The sequence below is a fragment of the Hoplias malabaricus genome, chromosome 10 (assembly GCF_029633855.1).
Source record: "Hoplias malabaricus isolate fHopMal1 chromosome 10, fHopMal1.hap1, whole genome shotgun sequence".
NCBI lineage: Eukaryota > Metazoa > Chordata > Actinopteri > Characiformes > Erythrinidae > Hoplias > Hoplias malabaricus.
This window is the reverse complement of record NC_089809.1, coordinates 29,831,033-29,844,476: the sequence shown is the minus strand read 5'-3', so window position 1 is coordinate 29,844,476 and position 13,444 is coordinate 29,831,033. Positions and strand designations below refer to the sequence as shown.

Here is a 13,444-nt window from a genome sequence, read left to right as displayed (position 1 = left end):
CGCAGCGCACACACTACCGGGGGAGGCCCTCCGTGCAGCCACTGGGTCCTAACGACCGCACGATCACGACATTGGAAATAGCTTAAAGGAATAGTTCAGCAAAAATAAACAATAATGAAAACACACACACACAAACACACACACACACACACACACACACAAAGAAATCCCCTTTATATTCAATACAGCTGATCATTGATAAACATTTCTTGCACTGGAGGCTAATATACACCAATCAGCCACAAGATTATAACCACTGAGAAATTAAGCTTATTGCAATGGCACCTGTTGAGGAGTGGGATATGTCAGTCAACAAAACTGTACTTTTTTGAAATTGAGGAATTAGAAGCAGGAAGCATTGGTGAGCGTAAAGATCTGAGAGATTTTAACTAGAGACAAAATGTGACAGTTACAGCGATCTCCAAAACCGCAGGTCTATAGGGAGTATACATGGGTTAGTACGTCCCAAAAGTGGTTGAAAGAAGGACACCCAGCGAAGCAGCAACAGGTTCATAGGCACCCTAGTACCACTGATGCATGAGGAAACATAGGACAGCCTGTAAGCTCTAAACCCCCAGAGATATTGTAGCAAAGACTGTTGAGAGGTTCATGCTGGCTCTGATAGAAAGGTGTCAGAGCACCACAGCTTGCTTTGTATGGAGCTGCATGCTCATGCTGCCCTTTTGGCTCCATCTCACATTAATTAACCTGGGTGCCCATGACCCTGTGGCCAGTTGACAACAACTTGTGCATCTAGGCTGGGTTTCCCAAAAGCATCTTAGAATAAGAAGACTCGGTAGTCTTAGATGTAGAGACGACCCATGGTAGATGCTCACTCTTATGGTAGAGTGAGCATCACACGGAACACTCTCTCCTCTCTCCTAAGATGATCTTAATGCTAAATTGTTTTTGGGAAACTGGGACCAGCACTGTGGGATGTGCTGCTGTTTTGTGTGGTGCCTACAACAACGAGGTTAATCAAAGAGTGACTTCAATAACCGGCAATATAATATTCCACTTATTGTCAAGGGAAAAAGACTCAGATCTTTGAGAGTGAATTCAAACATTTGGAAAGTCTCAATTAAAATATAAATGTGAAAAGTATGCTTTTCCTTTTGGGAAATTAAATATGACATTTCAATAATAGTAGAGTAAACCTCACATCAGGTCACACACAAGTTATCTAACATGGATTTGCTCATGTTTTTACTAGAGTTAGAAATGGTCTGGACTATTTTAAAACAAATGATTATCCAGATCTCCTAAAAATAAGCTTCCATCTGCACTGTTTCTCATTCAGGATTCAGGTGTACCAAAGATCGGCAATGGAGAGTTACAGCTCCGACCTCTAGTCTCCACCTGTGAGCTCTGGGTATTCCTCGGTTTGCACATAATCCTATAACCCACAGCATCTGTGTGATTTACAATTACACTCCAGAGACAGTCCTGTTTTTTTATCATTTGCCAAAGCTCCCCCACCTCCCAGTCCAAATTACCCAGCGCACAGGCCAGCAATCTATCAGTTATGACAGGCTGCCAGAAGTGAGCTGACCGCCCAGTCCACTGGTGTGAACCAGATGTAGCCACTAAATCAGTACCCACTCAGACAGATGTGGAGCAAATAGAGGCCTTTAATCGCATGTACATTTGGAGAGAGTTGTTTCCATGAAGAGTGCACCGACTCAGGCACCTGTTCTTTCTCAAAAAAACCTGCTGTAACCCACACAGGTGAGTTCCTCTAATCCAGAGAGACCCCTTCTACGACCAGGGAGACGAGCTGGAGAGAGAAAGCTTGCAGAAGGTCAGAGGGGATATACCCTAAGGTCAAGTGTCAGGTGGAGGCTGGTGCTCCTCAGTGAAAAGGCCTAGTGTTGCTGTGACGGATGGCCACTTTACGCAGCGAGACAGGTCGGCTGAAACACACTGCCGCTGCCCTTTCGCTGGGTGATAAGGCACTGTTCAAATATTTCCATTCAGTGTGTGAACAGAGCCAGACTGTGCATGAGAAAGAGTGAAAGGGTGGAAAAAAAGAGCGGTCAGCAAAACTGTCATTCCTGCATGGCTGCTCCCTAAAAGGGGCACACACACACACACTGAGCAAGACAGATTTCCTGGCAACCCTCGTACTAAAGGCATGCAGACAGACAAGCACTGAGGCTAGACTCACACATCGCCCTATGTATGGATACATATACAATCCGCAACCTTGAAGTCCCACAGAGTGCTCTTGCTGTGCCAAACGTTAACAAAAATAAAGTCAAACCTTAGGTTCCTGGAGAGACTCCTGTTATTAATTCCATTATATTAAATGAAATGGGAATTCCCCCAGGTCATAAAGGCACAAAGTGACCGGACCATGCCGTCATACATGCCTCACGTAATCCTCGTACACTAGTTTGGCTACAGCACCCCCTTGTGGTCACTAAATAAAATAAACTAAGATTATTCTAATCGGTTCCTTTGTGTACTTTCATAAAAACCGAGGCACAACTGAACTCTCCATTACACCTCAGAATTTTATTGCAGTGTATATATGTTTTTTTTCTTTTAAATGTTGTCCTAATATCCTTAATCATGTCATCATCAATTCTCTTTTCCATCTGTCGCTAACTCAATGTCACGGGGCAACTCAGGACGCTTGGAGATTGCCAACTTTCGTGTCAGCAAACTGATGCCTGTACTGGCTAGCACTGTGCTTTTAGTGAGTGATGAGGTGATTGTTAGTGCCATCCTACAAACCAAGAGAAGGTGGTTTCTTGTATTCCCAACTGCTATGGCCGAGATGTCACCAGGAATTGAACCAGAGATCTCCTGTTATACAGTGCTTTCCAGTCTGTGTGTGCACTCAAAACTGGTCTAATGTGTTTATGAAACACATGTCAGTAAATGGGCCTTAAAAAAAAAAAAAAAAAAAAAAAGTATGCTAGATTTTCACTCTCTACTCACAGCACAGGAAAGTCATCTGGGGTTTTAGACAACGAATAGACCTACAAACATTGAAAAGCCTGAACTAAGATGAGGATCTTGCTCTATTCCTGCTCCATAGGTGGGTAATATTGACTTATTTTTGCTGTATCGTATCACTTAATATGGAACTAATCGCCAAATTTGAGAGATCTCTAACTACATGAAAGTAAACACAGACTGAAAATTAAAACAACTCGAGTAACAAATGAGTTCCTGTGATAATTCAAACAGTGACTTAAAACTTAGTCAAGTTAAAAATCAGTCATGTACAAACAACCTTAAAAGATGCCGAGCTTCTGAACGTAAACAAACCAGAAAACCAGTTTCCGAAAAATCGCAGACGTTCCCTTTAAGTGTTACTATTTATATATGAATTTATGATTAATATAATTTAGAACAGTTAACGACCATTATTCAAATTTGTCTCTCTTGCTCGAACTGGATGCTCTTAAAATTTAAACATCTTTAATTATATAAACACACTGTTTGAGAGAAGGCAACAGTTACAGCAGAAAGAACAAAAATGTAAGAGGCTGATCACAATCAAAAACTTATTTAAAAAAAAGAAATCGTATTTAATGTCAGAATGAGAGTTTAAACTGGAAACTTACTATACACACTGCTTCAGCACAAATAGGTTTGGCAGGAGTTTTATGGAATTCTAATGGAGATATAACAATCCAATAGTGAGCCTAAAGTGATGAGGGTCACAGAGTCCAAGCACATCATTGTGTCTCTCCACCCTAGAAAACTCTGGGTAACAGTCTTTTGCCTCAGAGCTGGGTCTGTGTACACTGTTCAGTCCGATTCTCATGAAAAACATACTGTACTCTCATAACGTTTGTACTGGAACTCCCACACATGGGTAGACGTAAAGCGCTATGCTGAGTTCAGTCCGAGTCGCTGTTGAAATCCTCTGCAGATTTTGGCTTGATTTCTTTCTGCTCTGCATCACTCTCCTTGTCCCAGTCCTTCATGGATGCACCCATCATGAAGTCATCTCTCAGGACGTTCCACGCTGGCTTCTCATCTTTCTTTTCTTCAGGCTGCCAGGCACAGAGAGAAGCATGAGTTAACATTACTTATTTATTAGATTTAAAGGAACAGTCTTGTATTTTCAACCAAATCTCAACAGATTATACACTAAGACAGAATTTCTAAGTACAACCTGAGCAGAGAAAACACAAGCCCCTGTTTTTTTGGCTTCTGTTATAAATTTTTAGTGTTCTTGCACTGCATACTGAGAACATTTCAATCACAGCAGAAAGTGATAAGGTTGAAAAACTAAAGTATTACTATAAGCCTTAGGTCTAGAGAAAATAGACAAACAGTGCCACCTTGTGGACAATAACCAGACAAAATTCATCACATTATTGAATCTACAGTCAGTTTTTCATCAAAATGCTTTAGTAACAAAATTACCAAGCTGTTTTTTTAAAATTCATATGGGAATAAAAGCAAATATTCCAGCATGCCCTGTTGACACTCTTGATTAGCACAGAGCCACAGTGTCTCACAACAGAACAATCATATAAACATTAAGTCTATTAGAGGACAGTCCACTCCAAAGGGTAAACAAAAATGACAAAGGTCAAGAACAAGGACACATCTGTGATCATGGGAGAGTCAATCCATTTCTTAGCTCATGTAAAACCACACAGATGCAAGGCTATTAAGAAGCTGGAGGAGATTCAAATATGAATCATGCATCTTGTCCTGACATTTCCCCACAGAGTCATGTCCACTCCAAGTCAGACTTCTGAGTAAGACCAGACATGTAGGATCTACATGTAATTTGCACTATTCCTATCTGTATTATGACAGTGAACACTAGACAGAGAAACAGCTGAGTGTGCCTTCAAATCTGACCATCCTCAGTACTATTCACAGGATTACAGTATTTATAATAAAGCAAGCTCTATCTTCTGGCTGCTACATTACAGACATGCAGTATAAAATCATTCAACTTTGTTTTTAAAGCTACAAACTGTCTGCTTCCTCTAATAAATAAATAACTAAATAAAAAAATAGTAACAAATAGAATAAAAAAAAATCATTATTCACTCTGAAAAGTCACTCACCACAGATCTTTCTTTCTTAACTGTAGGCAAGACAGCACCAGCTGTCCCTCGTAGGATATCGATAAAATCCTTTTTTGAAACTGAAGAGAGAATTTTTGCCTTCTTCCTTTCAGAGCCACCTACTTCCTTCATCTTTTCATCCACATTCTGCTGGTGTTTCCGCACTGCATTGAACAACTGTACCACACCCCTGAGCAGATCATAATATAAATACATTTTAATTAACAAATGAATCACAGAATATAAAATAACCACATTCTATGATTAAAGTAAAGATAATCCTAATGATTTCAGTACGTTTACCACATCTCAACAATAAATCTAATAAAGCACACATTTACACAATGTTTAACAAGTACCAATACACCATATATGACAATACTTGGGAGAAATATATGTGGACACCCAGTCATATCTGTGTGTGCTTGATGAACAAGGCCTTTTCTATTCATTTTCTAAGCATTTTTATTTCACAATACCAGCGCTCTCAGCTGCCATACATGAAATACAGTGAATTGAGCTGTGGGGAAACCTAAGAAAACTTAATGCTGAATATTGGAAATTGAGCCCTACAAGCATAAACTGCTCTAACGCCAATGTTAAGGTGCATCTCAATTCAGGGGCTGCATTCTTTGAAGGAAGCATTTTTAGTCCAAGTATGTCACACTGGTGCGACTAGGCTATTTTAGAGGATCCTTCATATGCTGCCGACAAGTGTCTCCTCTTTTTCCCGAGAAATGAAAGGCACAACAGGATTATCCTTCACCAGGCGAGATATCAGAATATTGAGGCCTCAGCAAAAGAACAAACAAACTTTTATATGTACTGTACTTAACATCAAATAATGAATGATACAAATATTAAGAAGGAAAACGTTCTCAAATGTTTCTTTGTTTGGTTAAATGAGCAAAGAGAAACGTATTAAACTGTGGGGAAAATGTTGTGTTTATCTGTGAATTAACCCTTTTCTCCCTTGGTGTTAAACGACACTGATCTGAGGTAAATACACAGCGACTGAAGTAGAAGCAGAACACATTAGCGATTATTTCTGTTTATTTGTAAAGTATTGTTAATAGGAGAGTGCTGTCGAGCTCTGTTCACCTCAGAAAGCTATCGTGGTTACTGTAGTGAGTAGTGCTGTGTGATAGGAGCACAAATCAATATCACGATTAATTGTACATTTTACCACGATTAATGAACAATTATTTTATTTTTGTTATTAATGCTGGGCTATTTTTTCTAATGTTGCTGGGAAATTGTTCCACTCTTGTTTTCTGAGCACTGTTTATATTTGGTATGTGATTGCGCTTTGGGCGCTGAAACAGTTTTTTCCCCCTCTGTGTTTACATTTGATTTCTGTTTGTTCAGTGTGGTCTAAATTATAGTCAAAACACAGCACGTCCAAACCACAGATGCTGTGTTTTTCTGTGGTACAAGCTGCTTCAATCGCTTGGTCGGCCTCTGTCCTTAGGATGCTTCCATGGGGCAGAATCATGTGACTACAACTTGGTATTAAAAGGACAGTACATGAACACACATAAGTAGTGAGCCTTTTCCTTGTCCAACCATCACTGACTTAAATGATAGCTTTTTATTTTAAAGACTATTATATGTGTATTAAAGAACTAGTGTGAGGAGAATGGTAAAATTGGGGAAAAAACAAAAAAAATAAAGTTTTTGGCTCCACCTTTAAGGCTCAGGAGCCATTGGGAGCTAACAGGAGCTGTGTTTAGTGACCGTAACGGCAGGAACAGATGTCAAACTGGAAACCCGCCATAGACTAAACTGCCCCATTTTGGTTTGGCCTTCAAAGGACACTCAACAACCTGCAAAAACCATGCAGCCCCTGAATTGGGATGCACCATTTCTCTCCTCAGAGTTCATAACTGTGTGCTTTATTTTTGTGCCTGTTAACAATGAGCCATTAAAGAGAAAAGGTGTTCATATACTTGTGCCAGGTACTGTCTGTGGTAGGTTGGCGACAATTTGTGAGCACATAAGTGAGATTTAGTAGCAATAAGTTATTTATAACCCACAAGTTTACTGATCTATTCTCTGCTTCATTGGTCACTTTAGAGAACTTCAGGAAAATCCTAGTCTTAGAATGTTTTAATGTCAAGTCTTAATTAGAATTCTTAAAACGCAGAACAAAACATGAACAAAAAAAAAGATCCCTATAGTGAGATGAAACATTTCACCTGGTAGCAGTTCTCTGAAGTGTTTTCTCCTTCTCTTTGTCCTGTACTACATCTGGCTTCACACGACACATCATCTCCCATGCTTTCTTTTTATCCGCCTGTCAATCAAAACACAAATATTAAACACAAAATGTTAAATACCACAAATTGAAATTTATGGCAAACTAAATGGTTTTATTTGGGCAATTCTTTGTTACAATATTCAGAGGGATATTAGGTTATAGAAGTTTTTGTTGTAGTCTTATAATTGTCTCATGCTTAGACATGTGTAAAGACCAAGATACCTTCTTCTTTTTCTCAAGTCTCTCTTTCTTCTCCTTCTCAGTGAGTTTTTCCAGTTGTTTGTTCTTCAGCAGAATGCAGGGTTTATCCTCTGGTGTTTTCTTTCCCAGGACTTTGGCCATGGCTTCTGCCCAGCCAGCATTAGGGTTTTCTTCTCCATTTTGCTCTTCTTCATCCTCTGCTTCTTCACCATCACTCTCATCTCTGGCATCCTCTTCTCCACCACTCTCTTCACCAGCTGATTCTTCACTTTCATCTTCACTGCAACTGCCCTTGTTGGAATCATCATCTTCTGAGTCTAGGGAGTGGAACAAACACATTGGCAAATGGTATGTTTTAATAATGCTTTCAAACAACATCTTATGTGACTGGAATGCCGTATACTAAGGCAATATTCTGAGGATGGAAAGCGCCGGGTTGTGTCTGTGTTGAATGCTCGTATAATTCTCTGCCTAATTTGCTCAAATATATTCAAAGTTGTACCGGTGTCCTGACAATGTGCTGCTTTTAAAGCCTGCCTCTAACATAATACAGTTACAAATACCATCATTTTATAACGCTGCCTTCTGAGGTACTGTCTTGTATTACAGTAAGACAGCAAGGCATTGAGGCTGCTGCTGTCTGTTTCAGACACAGCCATGGTAGTTACCGGTCTAAAATCACACTATCACCAGAGTCACCCTCAGAATGGCTCAGTGGAGTACATTGCAGTGTTCAGTACAGACATGCAGTAACTGTACATCTCTAGGACTCACACGCGCACACACAGCAGTACCACAATAACATGTACCACTCTACAGTTCCACAGATATAATACTACTGGAGTAAAGCAGTCATGTAAACCCAGAGAAAGCGCAGAGTTAAAGAGTTTAATCACCTCTCTCCGTCTCAATCACTACATGTGGCTTCTTCACGGAGGCTGCCATCTTCCACCAGTTGATGTGTCACCCGAAAAAGCCTCCGCAAGACAAAGCGTTCACGCTAAACGTTCCGGATCAGAAACTACGTATGTACCGTGTTTTAAGTCTCCATCCGGTCATCGATTAAACCCCTATAGCCCTCTTTAAGCTCACTAGCTTTCATGAAAATTACATATTTTTACGTTATTTTCAACAAACCTTAAGCTTTATCTGTGGCTTTAGAAGTGGCCGAATTCAAAGAACAGCTCCAAGCGAAACAAGTGCAGCATGAGAAAGAAGAAGCAGGCTGCTATCAAATTCACATTTACAACTGCAGTTACAAAGCCAGGGTTTTGACTTTTTATTTTTATCATGACAAATCTTTGCAATGAACAGGATCATTGACCAATTTGAACCTTTTAGGCCTTTGTGATACATAAAGAAGTAGCATTATTGCTTTACTGCCCATTAATTTATCAGGGATTCTGTACTAAACCTGATTAAAACATGTTGCTATCATATTTCTCTAAAACTATATTGTAGGTGTGTGGACCGTGAAAGGAAAATATTGTTTTTATAAATAGTAATTAAATGTCTTTGCATTTAGAGCTTAAAATTTCAATAGAACCATACCTCAATTATCTTGCTCTTCTGAGCTTTGTGTTACTTAGTAGATATTTATTAAACTACACACCAAAATGTCATGTAGAATACCATGCAGTAATGCAAACGATAGTGGTAAGCTTCAGAGAGGTCAGTGTATAACGTGCAAATACTACAATGAAAGAAGAAAAACAGGTGTGGGGTGTGTACATATCAGCTCATTTGCCAAGAGCACTTTTACCACGTGTCACGGAGACGGCTTCTGTCTCAGCAGGATCAGGGCTCTCAGGGACACGCTTTTTTTTACACCTGGGCGAAAGGAGTCATTAAACCATACTGAGCTTTGCTAAATCACCATGGCACCATCTCAGAGTAAGGATTATTTTCTTAAATTTTGAAAATAACCAGTTGATATCATAGTTTAACCACAATGTAATCCATTTGTACAATTACTTTTGTATCTTTACAACGGTGTGTTAAGACATGAACTCCAGGTACCAAGTGTATTGAGCTGGGATGTTTTCTTTTCTTTCTTCTTGTAGATGTCTTGGGATTTTGTATAATAAAAGATTTCTTTGTATTGATCGCTGTAGGTGGCAGTTGTGTCCTAGGCTCTGGAATTAAACTGAAGTGTATAATGCCTGCACATTTGATAGACTTTGAAATTAATGTTCAAAAGAGGCATTGAGGACACAGTTTTTGCCAAATATCCCCTCAATATTTACAGGTTAAGATCTAATCCTAGTATGTGAAGTGCTGTGTGTAGCAATAATAAAATATTTTGACTGATGATTAAATATTGCTCTGTCATGATTAATGTTGCTCAATAATATTAATTATCAGCTGCAGGAAGCATGTTTTTTTTTATTATTAGATGTGTTTATTTTGTCTGTTTAGTTGAACGAACAGAATTTGAAAATAAACCTTACACCAACCACCTTTCTGCAAATCACCCTTTTAGCACCAACTCAGTGTATGTCAAAATACAGCATCAGTTGCATGGCGACAGGTTAGACAGGATAGGCATGTTTCTTTGAAATCAGGCAAGTTTGTTTAAAGCTGAAACTTGAAACCGGCAAGGTGCACTTCTGTTCTGTGAGAACTTATTTATGTTAAAAAATATATATATATATCTGAGAGGTAATGCTTGTGGTTACTATGTGAGTGGTAATATATATATATATATATATATATATATATATATATATACTTTTACTTTTTGTTATTCTTAACTTGATATTTCACATAAGGGCATCACAGTGGCGTAGCAGGTAGCGTTGCTATCACACAGCTCCAGGAACCTGGGGTTATGGGTTCGAGTCCTACTCCGGGTGACTGTCTGTGAGGAGTGTGGTGTGTTCTCCCCTTGTCAGCACAGGTTTCCTCTGGGTGCTCTGGTTTACTCCCACAGTCCAAAAACACATGTTGGTAGATGGATTGGCGAGTCAAAGGTGTTTCTAGGTGTGAGTGAACATGTGAGTGTGTGTCGCCCTGTGAAGGACCCCTCCAGGGTGTGTTCTTGCCTTGTGCCCAGTGAAACCGGGTAGGCTCTGGACCCACCGCGGCACTGAACATCAGATTCTATAGGTTTTAATTATTAATTTACTTCCTCACCATAAATAAAATTAATATTTCCTGCCACTATTTCCAGTGCAATAACATATCTGAAATACCATCACAACACAATGTGTGGAGTGAGGAATGAAAGGTATGTTTTGAGGTTTATCAGAGTTTACATGGTAAATAAAATATGATATGAATACATATGATCAAATAAATGCCATTTTTTTCTGTTGTCAGATACCAATAGCCTTGTGAAGGAAGGCATTGTTGGCTTTGCATTGGGAGCAGTAGGAGGATGTGCCCTGGGAGCTACAGTGTCTCCAGTGAATAAAGCCATGACTGCGATCATCTCAGGGCCGATACTAAAACCGTTCACAGATGGAGTAAGGACAGTAGGCCCACTGGGTCTGGGCACTCTTGTGGGAGCAACGGCACTTACCACATCAATGACCACAGCTATTGCTGGAGTGACGGTTGCTGCCTCTGTTGCTTTGTTGCTCATAAGATTAAAGAAGAGCAGGACTAGGGCAGCTTTACCTGGATTTAAGTGGGTTGCAGCTGGGGTGGCTGCGGCCTTGAGCACAACATCCTGTGGAGCAGTGCTTGGGGTCATTATAGAGACACTTGTTCTTAGGTCTGGAGTAGTGGCGCTGCTCTGGGCTATAGGAATCTTCACTGTGTTAAAAACATTCATTCATGTTCTTGTGCAGCTCACATGCAGTACGTGTGAGTGCTCTGGCATCCTACAGCATGCTGCTGAGGCTCAGAAGCATGAGGAGATGAAGCTGGGGGCTCTAGAGGCTAAGCACAGGGATAGAGTGACGGTGGAGATCGAACATAGGATAACTGCTTGTGAGAGCAAAATAGAGTTTGAAGGAGAAGCTGGGCTGGAATACAGAATAGCTTGGAAGGCCCAACAACAAGAGTGGAAGGAAGCAGAGAAGCTACAAAAGGAGGCATTAGAGCTGGCAGTGCAGCAGAGGACTATTCAAGAGCGTCTGACCAAAGTTGTGACCAAATATGTGGAATTTCTGGGCTTTTCTGGAATTCCTATGACGGTGACAGCAGCTGTGACAGCTGGCTTTGGAATCTTTGGATTTGGAGACTACAGATTTGTGTTTGTTGTCTTGTTAGCCTTAGTGATCTGTATGGCTTTCATGCTGATGAGGTCGATGCATTTAAACTTCTGGATGTTTATCGCCTGCTTGGGAATGTTTGCAACTTTTGCAACCGCTGTACTCACTGTACATGCAGGGCAGGAGGCAATGGACATGTCTTTACGAATGCGGAAGGCCGGAGAAGTGCTAAGTAAGGAGAACATAACAGCTTGGATGGACCACAGAGCTTCGCTGGAGGCCATAGCAGCAGGTTTCTTCATGTCCAAAATGTGCCAGGTTGGCTTAGGGGCCTCTGTTGGAGGTCCACTGGACCCAAAAGTGTTGGATAAAGTCATAGTGGGAGCATCTGTATCAACAGTTGTTCTTCTTTCAATCATTGAGTATTTATCTTTAGTTCTAGGGTTAGGTGGTGTGTCAGGGGCATTACTGGGGGCTGTAGGTGCAGCTGGAGTGTCTCTTGGAGCAGCTGCAGCTGTAGCAGTTCAGTGGTCCTCATGGGCAGGAACTATAAGCACCACAGCTGGAATGCTAATCGGTGCTCTAGCCATTGGACAGTGGGACATTGTTAACACTGGACTGCAGGTGCTCATTGCCTACATGTTTGCAATGATAAATCCTTATTGACTTATTTCTGACAAGAGGATTGAGGATTAGGCCTACACTGCTGCATAGCGCTCTGCACTAGTGATTTTCAACTAGTGTTAAATTCCATATATTCAGTTTTAGAAAAAATAATTCTTATTTATAAAACTGTGTTTCAATAATTGGCAACAAAAATACAGCCATTGTTCATTTATTTCTGAAGCAGCACAATATAAAGGTATGTCATGTACAATCAGGATGAGAATCATTTTAGTCAATTTATTTATGGACATTTGTAATAAAATAATATGACATTTGTTTTCTTCAAATAATGTGTTTTTTCAGCCTCTAACAACTTAATATTGGCTAACTTATAGTTTCACACAACAAAGTAACCATCCATATCCCTGCCTCTGTAGTACATACACTTAAAAAAAAAAAAAAAAATCACAGTTAAAAAAATGGAAGTTGTGGTTGCCAAAATTTCACCATCAAAAAATATGGTCAAAATGTATATGTAAATGTTTTATTATTGGTAATACAAAATTTTACATTCAAGAAATTTTTGTTTACAGTACTATTCTGTTCAAAAACTGATATACACTCTAAAACCACCATAGTATTTAAATATAAAAACCAATAACTATTTCTTTGCCATAAAAATAACAAGTAAATAGTGTGACAAATGAGAATGAGAGAACAGAGACTGAGATATAGAGTTGTGCTCAAAAGTTTACATACCCCAGCAGAATTTTTGCTTTCTTGCTTTCACAGAATATGAATGATAACATAAAAACTTCTCCAAATCACCCTTTTAGCACTGACTCAGTGTGCGTTAAAATACAGCATAAGTTGCTTGGCGACAGGTTAGACAGGATAGGCATGTTTCTTTGAAATCCTTGACTTCAGGAAAGTTGTTTATAGCTGAAACTTGAAACCAGCAAGAGGCCCTTTCTGTTCTGTGAGGACTTATTTATGTTAAAAAAATAATAATAATCTGAGAGGTAGTGCCTGTGGATACTATGTGAGTGGTAAAAATTAAAATACATAGTAAAAAAGATAGAACCAATACATACACACACACACACAAATGCACAAAATTATTTCCCTAATGCAACCTGAAATCTGAAAAGCCTCAAAAACAGAAAAAT

The 13,444-nt window shown here is 39.6% G+C and overlaps 2 protein-coding genes across 2 annotated transcripts; one reads left to right on the top strand and one right to left on the bottom strand.

Moving 5' to 3' along the window:
• Nucleotides 1-3,448: 3,448 nt before the first annotated feature.
• rrp15 (ribosomal RNA processing 15 homolog) lies at nucleotides 3,449-8,547 on the bottom strand. Its single transcript, XM_066683185.1, has 5 exons — nucleotides 8,406-8,547; nucleotides 7,531-7,826; nucleotides 7,247-7,344; nucleotides 5,049-5,238; nucleotides 3,449-4,013 (listed from the first exon to the last, which is right to left on the bottom strand). The coding sequence occupies exons 1-5, from the start codon at nucleotides 8,452-8,454 to the stop codon at nucleotides 3,858-3,860; spliced, it is 789 nt and encodes a 262-aa protein (XP_066539282.1). The 5' UTR covers nucleotides 8,455-8,547; the 3' UTR covers nucleotides 3,449-3,857.
• Nucleotides 8,548-9,304: 757 nt separating this feature from the next.
• LOC136708551 (uncharacterized) lies at nucleotides 9,305-12,563 on the top strand. The gene is made up of 2 exons (XM_066683184.1): nucleotides 9,305-9,402; nucleotides 10,831-12,563. The coding sequence occupies exons 1-2, from the start codon at nucleotides 9,387-9,389 to the stop codon at nucleotides 12,333-12,335; spliced, it is 1,521 nt and encodes a 506-aa protein (XP_066539281.1). The 5' UTR covers nucleotides 9,305-9,386; the 3' UTR covers nucleotides 12,336-12,563.
• Nucleotides 12,564-13,444: the final 881 nt, after the last annotated feature.